The sequence below is a fragment of the Vidua macroura genome, chromosome 14 (assembly GCF_024509145.1).
Source record: "Vidua macroura isolate BioBank_ID:100142 chromosome 14, ASM2450914v1, whole genome shotgun sequence".
Lineage (NCBI taxonomy): Eukaryota > Metazoa > Chordata > Aves > Passeriformes > Viduidae > Vidua > Vidua macroura.
This window is the reverse complement of record NC_071584.1, coordinates 12,880,951-12,899,455: the sequence shown is the minus strand read 5'-3', so window position 1 is coordinate 12,899,455 and position 18,505 is coordinate 12,880,951. Positions and strand designations below refer to the sequence as shown.

Here is an 18,505-nt window from a genome sequence, read left to right as displayed (position 1 = left end):
GAATGTTTCTACTCTGTAATTTACAGAATATATGAGGCATTCATAGCTTAATAACTCATTCACATGACAAACACTGTAGAGGGAATGTAAAATGGCAGCACATGAATTTCTTCCTGTGACAGTGCTTCCAACAAGTATGGAAAATGGTGCAAACTTTGCCCTGTGGTTCTCTTTTCTGGAACGTTAATATTGTCTGACTTTCAATGCACAATAGCATATGTCAGTGGATGGTGAAGTTAAATGTCTCTGTGTTTGCAGTCAGGCTCAGAGCCCAAAAAGGCAAGGTCCCTGAGGCAAAAATCCATGGCAAAGCTTTTTCTGTCTGTACTCCTCCTTTGCCCTTCTTGGAGCACTTCCCCAATACCAGGTGATTTTATTGTCACGATGTTCCTGAAAACTAGAGAAGCAATATCCTCACCTTAAATGAGGACAGAGCCCTGGTCAAGGTCAGGAGAGTCAGCAGAAAAAAGCCCCACAGCTCTTCCTAACAGCCCTAAGCCCCTGCTCTTTACCAAGACCATCTTTTCTACTTCCTGTCTCATGGGCTGAAGTTCATTTTTGCAGAAACAAATTTGTGCCCATTTCCCAGACACCAGTCAAATGAAGTAAATTGAGAAACCAAACAAGAGATCCTTTAGCCAAGCTCAGCACAGCTGCATGTCTGTGGCAGCTGAAATAATGGTTGCATTGGTTGATGGCAGTTTAATCCTAACGAAATGCTACTGGTCCATGTCCTGGACACCCCCACACTACAATCACCACTTTCAGAGGAAAGTTTACTGGAACAAGATGATTTGAGGCATTCCTCAATCATCATAAGTTAGCTAATGCCCTTGGATGAGTGCCTTGGGACAACGGTAAGTCAGGATATACTGAAGTGTTTTCTCTTAACCACTTTCTTGGAACAAAAAGAAGACAACAGATTGATCTGTAGTATTGCTGTTTCAAAACTAACTGCAAAGGTTTATATCTGACACCAATTAATCAATTTTTTCTATACAGTCAGACTCATGTTGCCCTAAGATCATATACTGACCTAACATCCACTGAACCCAACGTAAGCAATAAATAGTTCATAGAAGTGCAGAAAAAAATTGGAAAGTGCTAAATCTTAATTTCTGACATATCTTTGCCAATCCCATGGATCCCAATGGGTGTAAAAATCACAGATCAGCAGTCAGAATTCAGCTTGTCTTTCCAAGTCCATTAAAACAAAAGAAAGACTTGTTCCACAGATGAAAACCTGGATTAACCATACAAAAGGCAAAACAACGGTGGATTTACAACAGCTGAACCACAGATCCCAGCCCTGGTCTCTGAAGTGCAGCATTTCACCATTATCCCCGAGAGATGCAGGGATATTAACAACAGACCAAATTAGCATCAAAGCATTAGCAGTAATACACTTTGGGTATTTAGGGAACTACTTCTAAACCTAAATGTCAGACAATTTGTCTCTAATATTCCCTGCAGATTAGTACAGAATGATTGCAATAGATGTAAATCCTGCCTCCTTTCCTACAGGCACGTACAGCTGAAAAAGCTGTGGAGCTGTATCCTTTGCGCTGCAAAGGAAGGCAGGTCCTAAAGACCATCCCCTCAGTTTCTCCTCATTTCCTAGTGAAAATTGCTCTTTTATGTACTTCTGTGCAGAACCATGGAGCTTTCGGTACATGAATCTGCACTGCTGGGAGGAAAGGATTTTCCAGCAGCAAGTCTGGGGTGATTCACACAGCAAATCCATAACCTGGTGAGGAGAGGGGGGAACAATGTGTGAGGTTTGGTCCACCTGTGGGAAGAGCAGGGATCTCACAGCTTATCTGTGGGAGGAGGTGGATGCAGTGAAGAGCCATGGATGACTGGAAGAACATGTGGAGGAGACAGCAGTGAATGTACCAGCTTGCTCCTCCAGACAGCAACAGTACAGGGAGACAGGGCTGTGGATGAAAGTGCAGCGTGGGGAGAACTGGGGATAGAGGGAACCAAATTTTTGCTGGTGTTGGGGTGGAGGGGACACTACCCACAGGTCTCCTCTGCTTTTAGTCCCACCTTCCCTCTGCTCTGTCATTCAGATCATTCAGACCTGATTTTGTAAGGTGATGTGGGTCACTCCACGCAGACAGAATAAGGCAGTAGGACATGATTTGGGGTGAGACTGTCACTTATCCCCCACTCAGGCCTTGCACTAGGAAAAAACAATGAGTCTATGGATAACTTTCAGACAGGCTCTTTGCTGACTCAGAACCCACCTGGGTCAGGTCCCCTCTGATTCCTCAATGTCCCTTCTGTGCCATCCCAGATGAGCTGGGAGGTGCAAAGCTTGGTTTGACCCAGCTCACAGAAACTCAGACTTCCCTCTGAGAGCCCCTGCCAAGCCCTAGGCTGGAGAATGCCTGGGAGGAGCTGAGAGAGGAAAGAAAGGCAGCATGGAGTAAACAACATCCAGGATCCCTGTTTTTTGTGGGTACCCACTACATTCCTGAGCAGTTGTCACACATGACCCTTTAATCAAACCCCAAATCAAAAGGCATGCCCACAACACTCAAGAGGTCTCACCATGGACAAGTATCAGTGCTCTTTCCATACTGCAAGCACACTAAATAAGAATTTCTTATGATGTTCACTTTTGAATCACTTCCTTTATTTAAAGCATTTTACAGTTCAAATTTTCTGTATTGCTTTCTGTCCAAGCAATATTCAACTGCTTATCAAATACCTGTATCTTTAAATATGAAAAAATGCAAGATTTAATGAGCAAATCTGTAATGAGACAGTGCTGGATTGTCTTAAATAGACAGGCTTGGTATGAAGTGAATGCCTCAAATATCTTGCAGGACTTTCTTTGGCTTTCTTTGTTAAAAATTATTATTTAAGAAGAGAAGTGGCATCTCTGTGAAAATAAGACTGTGGAAAGTGAAGTGGTATATTTAAAATGTCAGTAAATGCATGAATTTTCACTCCTCAAATAATTCCTTCCAGCCACTGTTGCAAACCAAAAGGGCTTTTTTATTCCTATTTTTAGTCTACTCCTATACCTGTCAGCAGATGTAACTTTGTACATTCCCTTGCACTTGTTTTACAGTAGCTCTATTGATCTCTATTGATCTGCCTAATAATGAGTCCCAGGGAATTGTGCTGTTAAATCTTTTAGAAACAAAATCTTTCTGAACAGTTCAGCTATTAGGAATAATGACAGTCCTCATAAACTACGTGTTTTCTTTCCTCAGCATCTTTAGAAACAGAGAAAGTACCATGACAAAAGCGAGTTAAACCCCTTGACATCCTTCCTGTTCAGTAAATGAATTAACACAGAGGACTCTTGCTTTGTTTTGTAAGACTCCTGCTACATTTCTTAAGTAAACACCTGAAAGCAAAACCAGGACATAGCTGAAAAGCAAATTATATTTAAATTATATATTCGATTAATATAGACCCAAACATGCAAAATTCATTCCACTTAACTAACTCATTCATAAGAAAACTAACTTATCACTGCACTCACTGTAATACATGGTACAGAATTAATAAATTTAGCATCTATTTTGGTATTGTATTTTTAGCTTTTTTGATACTCTGTGGAACACACAAATGAAAAATAGCAGCCATGGTGCAAGCTAGAGGACTTTGGCAGCTGCTTATACATAGACTGGCTAGATATAGATCCTTACAGATCTGTGTCCAGCCAAAACTCAGCAGAGCACAACTGTGCTTCCTTTCTCCCACAAATGCCTCTGCCCCACTCTTTCTACACCAGCTGAGATCTGGCAGCACAACAGCTCCCAGGGATCAGTGGGATTCTGGCTTCTTGGTACTACTAAAACTGTGCAAATTCAGAGGAGAAACCTACTCTGTAATCATGTAATCAAAACACAAAGGAGTGTTTTTCCTTCTTTCCATGTTCTCAAAGCACTAAGAGTGAACAAAGTTAGCTGGAAAAGAATGTAACAAATGAATTAAGAAATCAGCCAGCAGAGCAACGTACCAACATGTCATCTTTAGACTTAGAGCACAGCATGCTCCACTTGCTGTCAGGCAGCTGTAGGTGAAAGCAGATAACAGATCTTTAAAACTCACTGCTCACAGCCCCAAGACACCTGACTGAAGTCTCAACCTGTACTCTTCTAAATCACATAAGGAATTCTCTAAACTCAGGGAATCCATAAACACACTCAGGTTTATATGGCCAAAGTAACATCAAAAGGGTTCTAAAAAAGGGGCCTTTGAACAACTCAACTATGAATCACACTGGCATACACTTTAATAAACTCCCAGTCAGAGCTGCACATGGGAGATGGTCTTCAATGCCTTCTGCCAAAGCCACCCCATCTCCTGGGCACAAGAGCTGTGTATTTTGGCCTGTACTATCAAAATTGATTTTAATGTCATGAAGACAACTCAGGAATTTTTTTTTTTGGTTGCAGAAGAACATTTTATTGTCAGAATAATGCCATATCTTTGCAAAACATGCACTATATAGTCAGAACAAACATTATTTGTTTATACCAAGGTAGAGAAAGATTAAATGTGTCACATATCATGCAATCAAGAACTATTTTTATACTGACATCAATGCAAAAAAACGAAAACACAAATAAAAAGGTTGGTTTATTTTTTGTGGTTTTTTTTGTTTTGTTTTTGTTTTTTTTTTTTTTTTGTTTGTTTTTTTGAAAAGGAAACAGTAAATGGACAACAACAATAAAAAAAATCAGTCATTATTTTCTAGGTCGGCCCAGAGATGAAATGATTAACTGACTTTTTAAAGCAAATGAGTGAAACTGTTTTGGACTATTTCTCCATTCCTTTGGGATGTTCTTCTGTCCTCCTGTCAACCCTCCCCCGTCTCTGGCGCTGTTTCTCCACCACAAGCAAATATAGAAAACAAAAAAGAAGCAAATTCCAGTTTCTGCTTCTCTCTAATCTTGATGGGATTGGTTTTAGATCTCTGGCACATTCCAAAGAAAACCAGAAAATACAAAATACATTCCTGATCCTTAACCATGTTTGAAGCCTGAAGGAACTCTTTTATCCACTGTCAATAAGAATGGTGCATACCTGTTTTCACTAAAACTTCCTGTAAGATCTGAAAGCTAAAAGGTGAATATTGAAGTTTGCAGAGAGGCCAAATAAGCTGCTAGATATTTAGGCCACTGCCTAGAGGTCTAGGGAGATTTTGCATTGCATTGTGCTAATCATTAAGGATAAAGACAGTAAATAATTATTAATCTCCTCTATTTATAGAGGAAAGACAGCTATTTCTTTAAAGATTAGCTTTCCAATAGAAAACTAAAATAATCTCTGAAGAACAAGTAGATGGATTAAACTCCATTTCTTTTGCAGCTTAGTGACACATTCATACTTGCATAACTCCTGAAAAATCAGCCATATTGGGTGATTTGACTCCATGGGCTAAAGGGCATGTAAAACACAGAATTTTTCTTTTAATATGTAATAAAATATCAAATAATGCCAATTTTTCAAAACTCCTAGGAGCATAATAAGATTTCAATGAAGTGACCTTATAGGTCCTTACACAAAACTTCCCTCCACCTTATGTTGTGTAAATAATTCCCAGTTCCTCCAGGCTCTGGCACTTTTCAGAGGCCAGCACAGCCTTCCTGCCCCAAGCTGCTGGTGGCCTCCATGAGATGAAGGTGCTCTCTGAGATCTTCCAGCTTTATCTATCTGCCAAGTTAAATCAAGAGGGAAATCAATAAACTTCACTGCAAAAGAAGTTAAGGATCCATCATATGAATATGGTTTAATGGCAATAACCAAGCCTATTAACATATCAGAAAAAAAAAAAAGCACCATATGTAAATTCCCTGATCTTAAGGGACAACTAATGGATTACATTCCAGCATATAAAGATGCAAGATCTGTATTTCCCTCTAGAGATATTCCAAAATCCTATTACTGAGCCACATCTCCATGGAGAGGAGGGCGTTTGTTTTAATTTTTTTAATCAAACCTCCTTTTAATCAACCAGAACAAAATGTTTTCACGCAAACAACAACAGTGCAAAACCAACAGAGTTCTGCTGGAACGGGGGAACATGGAAGAGAAAATGAAGATGAAATGAAAATGCAGGAAACAAAAATATGTACTCTGAGTGCATTTATTACACAGATGTATACAGGCACAGCGTGCTCCCAAAGGAAATCATTAGGAAGTTGACTTTTAAGAAGTTAGACCAGGAGACTGAATTCAGCCTTTTGGACTGATCCAGACTTCAGTGACTGTGTTTTGCTGTTAACTCAGGTAGAGTTTTAACTATGACTCCAGATCCATTTCATATCCTCTTTTAGGGGCAATTTCTGTTCAGTTACAGATATTCGAGGCCTGTGGAGGGGAATCTAAATATGCAGATATGCATGTGTCTGCAGAATTCATCTGGCACTGGCTGCTGCCCAGATCCACTGCTGTCTTCCCTGTGCAAACCCTTACAGATTCCTGAGTCAATTGAGGTGTATGAAAGAAAGCTAATCTTTAACATTCACTAAGGTCACAAATAATTTATATTCTCACATTCAAGAATTCAAGCCCCATTTTTAAATACTTCACAGCATCCACAGTGCTTCTCTGACATTGTTTGGCACCTGGTTTAAGAACAAGGACATGTCTTTGTACTCATCTCAAGTAGAGCCCTGTAGAATTTCACAAATACAAAACAGCTTTACCACAGTGTCACCAGCCCTCTTTAGATGTTTCACACTGACCCTGCTTGCCATAAACACCATTGCACCTCTGAATTCTAGACAGCTTTGGTATAAAGGAGGAAGAGAGTCAAGCTCAAGAAGGAAAGCGCCACAGTTTCAGCACTGAGTGAATAATACCCATATGCAATACATCTCTTGTAATTTAAGCTCATGGCACCACAGTCCTTAACAGCAACTCCAATTCTGCCTCTTAAAATTAGAAATCTATTTTCAAGTCACCGAAAAAAACCTCTGGAACCTCAATGCTGAGCAGTTCTTTCAGTATCACAATGCCCTACATCTCTCCCAAGTTAGCAGAACTCTCTAACATTTTTTTCTAACATGACAGAAAATAGAGGCTGCTAGCTGAGATTCAGAGATGTGCATTCACAGAAGAATATATAACAGGAGTGAGAAAAGCATACAAGCATTTTAGTCAAAAGCCCTTTCCGGTACACATTCAGAACAACCTGAAAATGCAACGCTTTACACTAACTTTTAAGGGAATCAGCACTTCTTTTATGAGAACATTTGTCTTAGGGTGAACATCAACTGACCAATACAGCACCAATGTAGACATATTTTACTCTAACAATCATATATTAAGAAGAGCATCAGTGCTTTAGATTTAATACCCATTGTAACCAATTAGTACTGCCATCCCCTGATGTTCACTCCCTTAAATTGCCGTGGCAGTAAATTCTACAGTTATAAATGAGAAGCTGCAAATTGATTTGCATGTAATAACTACCACTAAACCTTTCTTACCACTTTCAATTTATCCCATCTGCTACCAGAGTGGAAGTTTAGGATCTATTATTCCCACAAGGGGACTTACCCAGCTGGACATCTATAACAGTTGGCTGGTTCTCCATGGGGAACAATGGCTTTGGAGGTTTGTCTGTGAGTAAAGCTAGAAAAGAAAATGAGAAAATGTAATGGAAAAATTGAGACCAATGACTGCGAAAGAAAAGCAATCAAATGCTTGTATACTTGATGGCATGTAAACATTTATTACCTACTACAGCTGTTACACAGCCAATGTGTTACCACTTACCTTGTGGCCATGGGGATCCCCTGATTCAACAGAAATGACCAGTTTCAAGAATTACATTTTTAGCACAAAGCAGTAAAACAAACTCAATTTCTCACTTTTAACTTACATGCAATAAGTAGAACAAGCAGTTTAGACCCTCACATTGCAAAGTTAACACAATGAATTTGAAGTGCCAGATAAATCTATCTCAGCGTGACCAGTCCCAACATGTAGGACTGCTGTCCCACATGTCCCATTTATGCCTGTCCAAAACAATACATAGAAAACTTGCACATAATTGTGCTTGAAGGACCCCAGCAGCTCCACAGTAGCTTAGACTCCCACCCCAGCAGGTGGGGGTGCCCAGACCCGCTCCTCAAAGCCTTACTGGGACCCTGCCTCCTGCTGTGCAGAAATATCTCCATCTGAGAGCAGGAAACAATACCCCAGCCTAGTCCTGCCAAAGGACTGCTCCAGCAAGCAGATAGCACAACTATTAAAAAGTATAGTTACAGGCACAGGCTTCATGCCCCTTTTGAAAACTTAGAGCCAGACTGTACAAATAGGTTTTGTGAATTTGACTTAGCTTGAAATAAATTACTGTGTATTCCTGAAAATGGGGAGAAGTATTTTTAATAAAGTACAGCATTTTGCACCACATGAAATTAAACATTTAAAAATTACCTTCAAACTTTTCCTGTAAAACCTCATCACCTGAAATTATTTGACCAGAGTTTGTAAAATAAACAATTGTCAACCTACAAAACAATTTTACATCCACAATGGCATCAGAGTTTCCGTTTCTGGTATAGTTACAACAGGTTTTTTTCCTTAGTCTTTTCTTCAATTTTTCAGGCTTTTCTTGCTACCTTTATGCTTTCCTTATAGCATTATTTTTATTTTTTGGTAGTAAGTTGTATTCTGTTCATTGCAGAATATGCAGAAAAGTTGCTGGAGCAGCTTCATCCATTCTATGCCAGTGTGCCCAGGCTTTCCTTACCTAATATTCTCTTCCTATCCCATTCCCACCTACACCCTTTGTAACACAATCTGACCAGGGCTTGTTTCCCTCAGCTTTACTTGCAACATTTGGAAGTGTTCTAAATGTGCTCCTACATGTCACATTTTAAATGGTTATAGTCTGCCATGTTCTTCCTGGAGAATAATCACCGTAATGAACTGGCAGCCTGTCAGAGCTCTTTCCATAGGAACTGAGATGGCTCAAAGGGATTTTGAGATGAGAAGGCAACAAACAGCTGGCTCTTCAATGTCAGATGTGTTTACTAAAAACAAAGGCTATTCTTATTTTAGAGGTCAGGCATCAGATCACTTATTCACCTTATGAAATTCACTTTTGATCCTTCTTAAACAGAAAGGCAATACAAGATATTTTCAACTACAAGGGGCTCTAGACTTATATGATCTCTGTACTTGACAGAAGTCCAAAACCAACATTTATTCAAATTCCCGTTCCTCTACAAGAAGTTTCTTTAATTCTAGGAACAGTTTATAGACATGTGGCACCGATTTCCAGCTTTGCTCAAGGGAAAGAACAAAAAGTTAGTGCTGTTACTGTATCAACATGTATTTAACAAAGCTAAGAGTAAAAACTCTCACTTGACCTCCCACAAAGCTACATGAAATTAAAACAATTAAATGTACTGTAAATGTTCTTCCTATTATCAAAGGGACAGTAATTCTGCTATGAAACTGAATCTACCCCATCAAGGGAAGAGCTGGGATTCAGCTGTCTACACATTTTTTCCCCTTCCAAATGACGTGGAATGTGGCACGTCCCTGTGCTGCTCTGAGCAGCAACACTTACATGGTGAAGCCACTAGAGCAAGGATGACATCAGCTTCCCAAGGCAGCAATTCCTGCGGCCACCTGGACAGACCCACCTTTGGAAGGTCCTGGGTCTGACAATGCAGCAGCCTAAGGGGTTTCCTCATCATTCTAGGATTTCATCATCTAGGCTGGGACTGCCTTGGCTGGATTTGTTTATGGAAGATACAGACAGATACAGAACTGAGACTGAGGGAAGGCTTCTGTACTTTGTCCCAGGAGAACACAGTCACTACCTGGGGCATGGCAGGAAGTCACAGGTGTTGGATGACAAGCTGGAAAGACATTTCTTTATTCAGAGGCACCTGGCAATGCATGTGCCTCCCAAAAGAGACTGGTGAACATGGCCAGAGGCTGTTTAGCAGCCAGACTGCTCAGGAACTGTCTAAAGTGCTGTTTCCTCCCATGCTTATATTAACCCCATTCAAAAGTAACACAAACTTTAGGACAATAATCATGTTGCTGTGATTTCAACAACGTTTGTCACTCCCTTTGTCTATAAGAGTTTTAAAGAGACAGTGTTGTACAGATCAATACTCTGATGTGATCCTCTGCAGCTGTTCATACAGGTGCATTTCCCTTCCCAGCATACATGATGCTTTTATTCTCTTTATCATAGTCACAAGGAGTATGCTGTCACACCAGAAATGCTGCAGAAAAGCAAAGAGATCTGTTAAAGATTTGGTCTCTCCAGTTAGTTACACAGTGATCTTTGTCAGATAAAGCAGAGCATGATGTGCTGCACAGGTCAACATTTAGCTACTCACAGGACCAACTGAAGAAGAAAACTGCCTTAAAGAAGTGGCTCCTGTTTTGAAGTGCCAGTGAAGCCTCAGAGCCTGGAGGCTTATTTTTTTCTCCCACCACAGCCCTACTGTTTCAAAAATATGTCATTCCATATTCAGACACACTAATGAGTTCTCCTGAAAAACTAAAAAGCAGTTGAAAACAAACAGCCTTAGGATATCTTTACATAGGGAAAAGCAGTGATAACCAGCTAGAAAAACTATCAGGCTTCTCAGTAAGCCCCAGTTCCTTCACAGTTTGTTATTTGACACAGCTCTATTTCCCCACACTATTTCCTACCTTCCCTCTGCAGCAGCTTCACAGTACCCACCCCACACCAGTCAGACTTTTACAGCAGCCACAGTGACAGACAGGGAGCCCAAACTGTTGCTACAATGAACTCAAGTCTCTTACTGCATATTTTGAGTGGCTCAGCTAAACACAGCTTCTGAGCTGAATGCAGATCCCACTCCCCTGTTCCATGCAAAAGGGCAGGCCCCAAGCCAACAGGCATCACCTGTGCTCCAGGCCCTGAACTGCTCCAGTGTGAAGCCAGTCAGCACCAGAGTCATGCACTGAGATCCAGCTGCTTATGATTTGTGCGTGGGCCACTCAGCACAGCTGGACTGTTTTCCAGACCACATAACTCTTAGAAGGGAGCTAAAATGTTAACTCCCATGTGGCTAGGAACTGTCAAATGCTGGGGAACAGCTTTCACCTTCCTTGTGGTGGATAATGACTTCCCTCTTCTTGAGATAAGCACCCAAAGTACATTTGCTGTTCTGTAATTTTGCTACTGATGTACCTCCTGGACATTTGCTCATCTAATTTACAATGATGAAATGAAAAATTATGTAAATATGAAACAGAATGCAGGGAATCTAACAAAATTGTTTCAAAGCTTCTATGAGACAATTGCATGCCAACCTACTTCCTTCAATCAAAAGATCTGGCATTTTCCCACCATTAATTAACACAGAGCCTCTAGTATCATTCAATCAAGAATCTGGCTAACCTTTTGACAGCAGAACAGATCTGTTTGAATAGCATGCTCTGGGGCAAATAACTGCATGCCAAATCCTTAATCTGAAACAAGCTCACACCCAAAGTTAAGCTTTTGTTCACTCCCAGTTCAAACACATATGCTTCCAGACATGGCTTAGATCTACTTTGGCAAAGACAAACCTTGGCAGTGATACTGCTGCTTGCACACCACCGACGACACTGGAGCTAACTGCATACAAAACTCTCAATCAATATATTAACCAGAGGGCATATGTTGCTACGAGAAGCTCAGCATTTTACCTTTTAAAAAGATATGTACCTGACTCCCTTTGTCTCATCTGAAATCCCAGCTTGTGCCAAGAGGTTTCTCAGAGGCTGGCAGTAAAATGCTTCAGGTCTGACGTGCTACTGCTTTATCTTTCATGTCGCTGCTTACAACGAAGCAAATGTGAGAGCCAATTGTGCAGATGTAAATAGAAATGTGACAGCTGTAGTTTGGCTGACAGGGAATGAACTCTTCACTTGAAGAGTTAAAAGCTTGTTTAAAAAGCCAAGGGTTCTCACTTGGACTTTGTGGACCGAACCTCTAACACACTATCACCAGCAATTCCTGCTACCAGATAAGAATCATTGCTTTCATCTTCTTGGCACAGCAGAAAATTACCACACAAGGTGAAAAGTAGTAGGAAATCACATGAAGCAACTCATTCATAAAAATGCAATTTTGTGAGGCTGTGTTTATACAGGGACCCTGTTTCCTGATTAGCTCTATTGTAGTGTGCTCCACCAGTCAGTCAAAACACACTTCTCCATCAGTTGCCTATTGTGTTATTTCCTTCCTCTCAGTTTAAGCTGACAAAATGATTGCACCTCCATTTGTTGTTTGCTCTAACAGAAATAAAGCCATGGATAAATATCTCCATCTTTGAAAATAAACACTGAACACTTATTCTCAAAAAACTCCAACTTAGTAAACTCAGAACTTGTGTGGAGTCATTAGCCAATGACAAAGAGTTTTTCTCTGTTTATTACCATTCAAGCAGGAAATGCTTCTTTTGGGAAAATACTGTGGAATGATTTAGCAGCTGGATGCCTCCCCCCTTGGCCACTACCACCATGAACACCACTTTTTGAAAACCCTACCTATAATCAAGAGAGCCTTAATGCACTGTCAGGACTGCCTTTGTGGGACATTTTCTGCACAAAGAAGTTTAGCATTTTTATATTAGCAGTAAATAATTGGATTTCATCACATGAATTCTTTTTATGACATAGAAAGAAGGACAACACAATTACAGCTTTAAGCAAGATGTTGTGTCCATGCTGAAATGCAGCTCACAAGGGAAATGAATTTTGAGGCACTCAGATGATCTTGGTTCATTATTGGTAGTTCTGATTTTAACCCATTAAGTCCTCAATGACTCGGAGCAACCCCGTGTTTGACAGGTCACACCACTGGCACCAAGAAAAAACTGGCCGTGACTGCAGCTCCCCTGACTTTGAGAGCAGTGAAAATCCTGAACTACTGGCTGTGCCTGTCCTGTTCTCACCAGCTGCTCCAACAGCTTCTGCTGCAGGCATGACTTTGTAACACATGGTGGTTATTTAGAACCACTAAGAGCAGCTAATCATTCCATGGGCAAGATGGAACTTCCGAATAAAGAGTCTTGCTGCCAGTCTCCTAACCGGTCTCCATCTATTGCACTTGGGATGTTATCAGAGTGCACAGAGAGAGCCAAATGGCTTTGGAGAGGAGGTGCTAGATGAACTCTGTTGCATTCATGAACACGTTAAGAGAAGTAGAGATTAACTAGATTTTTGGTTTGAGATCTTCTATTTTTCAGGTTTGTGCTGGACCTTCTACCACCTTCTCACAAGTCAATTAAGTAACATAGGGTTGTAGAAAAGAAACTGGTGAGATTGGTGGAACTTATGCAATAGAGTACGGCTCAGGACTCTGGTGAAGTGGAGTAGAAACAATAGCACAGATTGCACATTACTGAAACACAGATGGCAAAATCCCACAAGGTGCCTATCACAAAGTAATTACAACAGGGCTGAACACTTAACACGACTGCAATATACGTGTTAAATGCCCATGGCATTGACTGTTATGCATCTCCTGATGTGAAACATTCAGTGGCACTGATGGCAGGGGTTACCATTGGTGCTGTCACTAGAGTCATTGCAAGGTGGGTGCTGCAAAGTAGAAGAATTCTGTGTTAGCAGGGCTTTCACTGTATCATGTTATCAAGCTTCCTTACTCCTACAGTTACCAACACACCTTTCCTTTCACTGCATTTCTAAATTTTACAGATTGTATTAGATTATGCAAAGTTCTTTCCCAACCAAAATGATTCCTGTGATCATTTTATTCCTTTCCTAAATGTGGATTATGCAGCTTGCTTTTAAGCATTAAGCATGAGTTTCCTCTGAAGTAGAGAAAAAGTGTAATAAATTTTTACCAAATGCAAATTACATTTTCCTTCAATGCAATTTGTGAAAATCTCAAATGAAGTGTGCTTTATTTAATGAACAGAGTGTATTTAGCACAAAGGACACATAATTTCATCTGCACTCAAAATGTTTCTTGGACTCTGGGCAGAAATAAGATGCTTGAAATTACCCTCTATTTCAAGGAGATCTGCAAAGAACATTTTATGGTTTGGCTTTTTAAATTCTTTTTTCTTTCTGTCTTATAAAAAAGTAAAGAAGTGGTGACGGATGAAGCCAGATCCCTTCATCCATCTTAAAGGAACAGCTGGACTCTACATGCAAATGAAAGCTATCATTCTTGTCAACCTGAAGCCAGGCTACCAAAAGCCTGCAGTCCACAATCCATTAATATTCCATGATCAATTTGACCACTTGTGCACAGCGAGGTACTGCACCGCAGCACAACCCCAGACACTTGAATTATCACAGAGTGGATTTTATGCACTGTTTTAACAAAACTCAAAGCAATCCATTATTCTCCAGAACTAAAAAACGTGTATTAGGTACAGATAGCGTATCAGTAGAGAATTATTGTGGACGATGAATATCAAATGAGCTAAGTTTTAAGCACCTATGGTACCATATGTAGGCAAAACAATGGGTGCTCTTTTTGAGGAAAAGCCATTTCCAAGCTCAACAGCAGCTTCCAGCCAGTGCTTACCACAAACTGCTGAAGAAAGAGCCAGTGCCATTTTGCCACCTCTTACTTTGATGTTTCAGTCAACCTCATGGCTCACCTGTGCCCTGAGACAACCCAGATCAAACCCTCACTGCAGACCAAACATCCCTGGGCAGCTTTTCAAAGAAAAGGACAGAACTACTAAAGAATGACATTAAAAATGCATTTCACTTAAGTCTCAAAGGCAGTAGCAGCCATTTAGAAGTTGTATTTTGGACAATTTTAGATGTTGCACAGTGTGACAACTCAAACTGCTTTGATGTTCAGCAGGGTCATTATGATTGCAAAGCTGCCATACCACAAACAATTTTTAGATGGGATTTCAACTATAAGTCTTTTAGACTAATTATATTCACAAGTAAGAAACATGAAACTTCAGTTAAGTCATCTCTTGCCAAATGATTTTGCTCTGTTGGGAGCTAATGAGAAGGTTTCACCTGCCCTATCCAGTCTATTAATTCTGATGCATTCTTTGGATTAGCACCCTGGCTTCCTAAGCTTGTTACAACGATGAAAAATGTTACTTTACTTGACAAGGAAAACCTTTTCAAAAAATGTTTATGCAATATTTATGTAGGTTCTTTGTCTCTAATTTGCCTTCAAAAGCTGCAAAATATATTCTACCAGGTTTGTCTGTTATATTTTTGGTTTTTCCACTGAAGAAGTTTTGAGTTTTATGCTCATTAAGCACATGGAGCATCATTAAGAAAAAAACTGGGGCGAATCATGTCATTATTGGTTGGATGAGCAGGAAAATGAATAAAAGCAGGCATAATATAGGCAATAAGGAACTCATAGATACACTTGCTATTGTTTATCCTGCCTCATGACCAAAGATCAAGAAAATGTAAATCTTCTGATGAAAGACAATGTTTTAAGAAATGAAGGAGATAGTTATCCCAGGAAATTTGTCTTCTTATTTGAGGCAAAGGATGTAAAAGAATTAACAAAAAAAGTAGCATCCATAGAAATCTCTGGCGGGACGACCCATTTTCAGAGTCGGCTCTGCTGCCTTTTACCACTTACATCAGAATTTCTAGCAGGTGATGGGAAGCAGAATAACCCCTGGTGATCAGCCTGGGACCTGAACCTTTCAGTATCACCTACTATCAAAGAAAGGGAAGTGTCTCTGATCCAAGAATGCAATTTCTTTTTCACAAAATTACACCAAACATGTGCAAAGCACTGCATCAGGTTTGCAGAGGGCAAGTATTCAACAGTAAATGTGATATTTTAAGACTACCATATTACTGGAAAATGTTTACTGGTCAGTAGGGATGCAAAGAATTGCAGGCAAACCTCCAAAAGGAAGGTGACTAAAGGCTGCACAGGGATCCATTCATGAAAAAGTCCGAGGATTTGCATTCCAGTGCCCACTGGAGCATCTCTGGACAGCCCCATTAACCAGCCCAGTGAGTGACTCCCAGCACAGCTGAGAGGAGCAAATGAACTTCCCAGTGAAACTGTTCAAAGACCTCAAGGCAATGCTAAAAGCAATGGAAAACAGCGAAGACATGGTCAAAAAAAAGGGGTTTGGGACTTTACTTGTTTTGAATCTATGTGACCATTGTGAAGCAGGTTGTCAACACAGCAGACATTTTTATCAGAGGAGAATAAAATAAACTTGTCAGTGAGTGAGCACCTGTCCCACAGGTCAATTTGAGCACATATATACTGTATGCAGCAGAAACTGCAGAGAGGCCTAGCTTCCAAATCCTCTGAAATGTGAGATTAAACAGTCCCACAGGCACTTCAAATGGCTGCAGATAAGGATTTAATCCTTCAGTATATTTCCTCCATCCTTTATTAAAAGATGAGGATAATCTTTAAATCAAGAGAAAAATAGAAAAAAAAAATTGAGTCAAAAATCATCAAGTGGAAAAAGAGGAGAGCAACAAATTCTATTTTTATTAACAAATCCTCTCAGTCAAGGCTTATACACCCAAAGTTGCAGGAAGGGGAAGCTGCTCCCCCAGCCTCAGTGGAAAAGGCAGTACAAGCTCCCTGTGAGCGGGGCATGGGCACAACACTGAAGGGCTGCCCCAATACCCAGATATTCCACCTGCCTGTGCCTGAACTACTGAACACAAACACGTTCCTGAGAGGGGTTTTCTATCCTCCTGTCATGGCCACCAAGTGCCAGGACAGACATCAGCACTGCTCCTGTCCCTCAGCCACCTGGATAGTGTTGGTGAAGCAGCTCAAAGCAGAGACCAGTTTCCTCAGCTTCTACATTGCTCTGCTGCTCTTGGAGAAACATTTCTTGCCCATCTTGTAGGTTTTCTGCTGCTTTTTTTCCCAGCAGACAGATTAGAGTTTTGCACCAGGAATGTAATTTCTGAGAAATTTCTCATGAAATTGTGTCAGCTTCTTGTAAGGAACCTGCTGGACTCTTCATTTTCCTGTTCAAAGTGTCTTCTGTTTGTCAGGTGTTGAAGCAATTTCAGATTTTGCTTTGACATTTTCAACAAGAGAACAAGACGATTCAATCTGCTCTGGGTAGTAACTGCTATTACATTTAAAATACAATATTCAATTGAAACTCAACATACTATTTTGACTGTCATTTTATATCTTCTGTGTGATTATGTAGTGTTACTGCCCCAGCTCATGGAACAATTTTAAAGCAATAAAGACATTTAAAGAAGACCCACTCCAATTTTCCATTCATGCCACTCTGAAACTTCTATTTCTTTCTGAAACAGCATTCTCACACAGCATTTGTCAGACATGCCTTTATGACTGGAGTTTTGTGAATTTTGGATTTTGTTCCAATGTAAAATAAAATAAAAATCTGAGGACTTAAAAAAAAAAAAAACAACAAAAAATTCCTTCCAAATAAAAACTATAAATTTCTTACCATACTTCAGTCCCTAAGGATGGGAAGGCTGGTGGATGGAGACTCTGGGTGAGCAGAAATTCAGCAGTGTCAGGGCAGGAAACAGTAAAGGCTGCATTACTTCTCATGTTCTTCATACAGTGAGTGTCATAACCTGCCCAGGCACATGTGATTGCTTTACCTACCACCTACCCCCATTTGAATTTTTTTTCCCATTTTGTTGTCTGCTTTAAGATGCATTATCCACCATATTCAGTTCTCTCTAATCAACACATACTTGTCCACCAGCTCCTTCTGATGCACAACAGCTATCAAACACCTTTTTACTTATTACAGGTAAAAAGATTGTCTTGTTCGGCAAGTGTTTTACTTCAATTCTAAGGTCTGCTTTCTAGTGATGTAAGGCAAGGGCTTAAATTGAAAGATGTGAGATGCATAGCTAAAGAGGATGACAGTTTTTCAGGAGGTGAACAATATCTGGATTAATAATTACAGCACAAAGTATTTTAACAGGGCATTATGGAGATAATCTAAATACAGGATTAGAGATGGGAAATATTAGCACTTTGTCTCACGGATTTCAATTAGTAAATAAAGAAAATCTTTGTGTGTCAGCACACTTTTAATACAGCACTGTATAAGGATCTATGACTTATCTACAAACTACATTATATCCATGCTTTTTAGAGAACCAGTGGTTTAAATACAGAAAGGAAGAGCTGGTGGTTATTTGTTAGTTGTTGCGTTGGGGTTTTTTTAATCAGTAAAAGCATTGTGGCATCGTAAAAGGGCTGGATCACAAAAGCAGAAGCACAGTGCAACAGCACTGTAAGACATTCTTTTAGGGCAGAATGTCTGTCCTAATCTGTTATTGCTCTCAGATTGTGTCTAAAGACCACCTTTTGTACCATGCTTTTGTTGTCTGTTGCCCATCCTGTGATGAGTCCCCATGCATGCATTACTGATATCACAACCACAGGGAGCATTGAAAGGCAACTGCAGGATTGCACTTCAGCAAATACACCAGAGCAAGCCAGAGACCTCTCCCTGCCCTTGGTATTATTCTGCAATGATGTGCTTCCTTACCAAGGTTCTCTAAAGGGATCTAATATACTGTACTGTGC

The 18,505-nt window shown here is 40.2% G+C and overlaps 1 protein-coding gene across 16 annotated transcripts in view; it reads right to left on the bottom strand.

Annotated features, from left to right (window-relative positions):
* Positions 1–18,505, bottom strand: part of IL1RAPL2 (interleukin 1 receptor accessory protein like 2) — a 348,789-nt gene that overhangs the window by 90,124 nt on the left and 240,160 nt on the right. For all 16 annotated transcript variants that reach the window (XM_053990432.1, XM_053990441.1, XM_053990434.1 and 13 more), the window contains one exon: positions 7,534–7,608. In XM_053990432.1, coding sequence (XP_053846407.1) covers positions 7,534–7,608 — 75 coding nt within the window. The remainder of the gene's footprint in view (positions 1–7,533; positions 7,609–18,505) is intronic.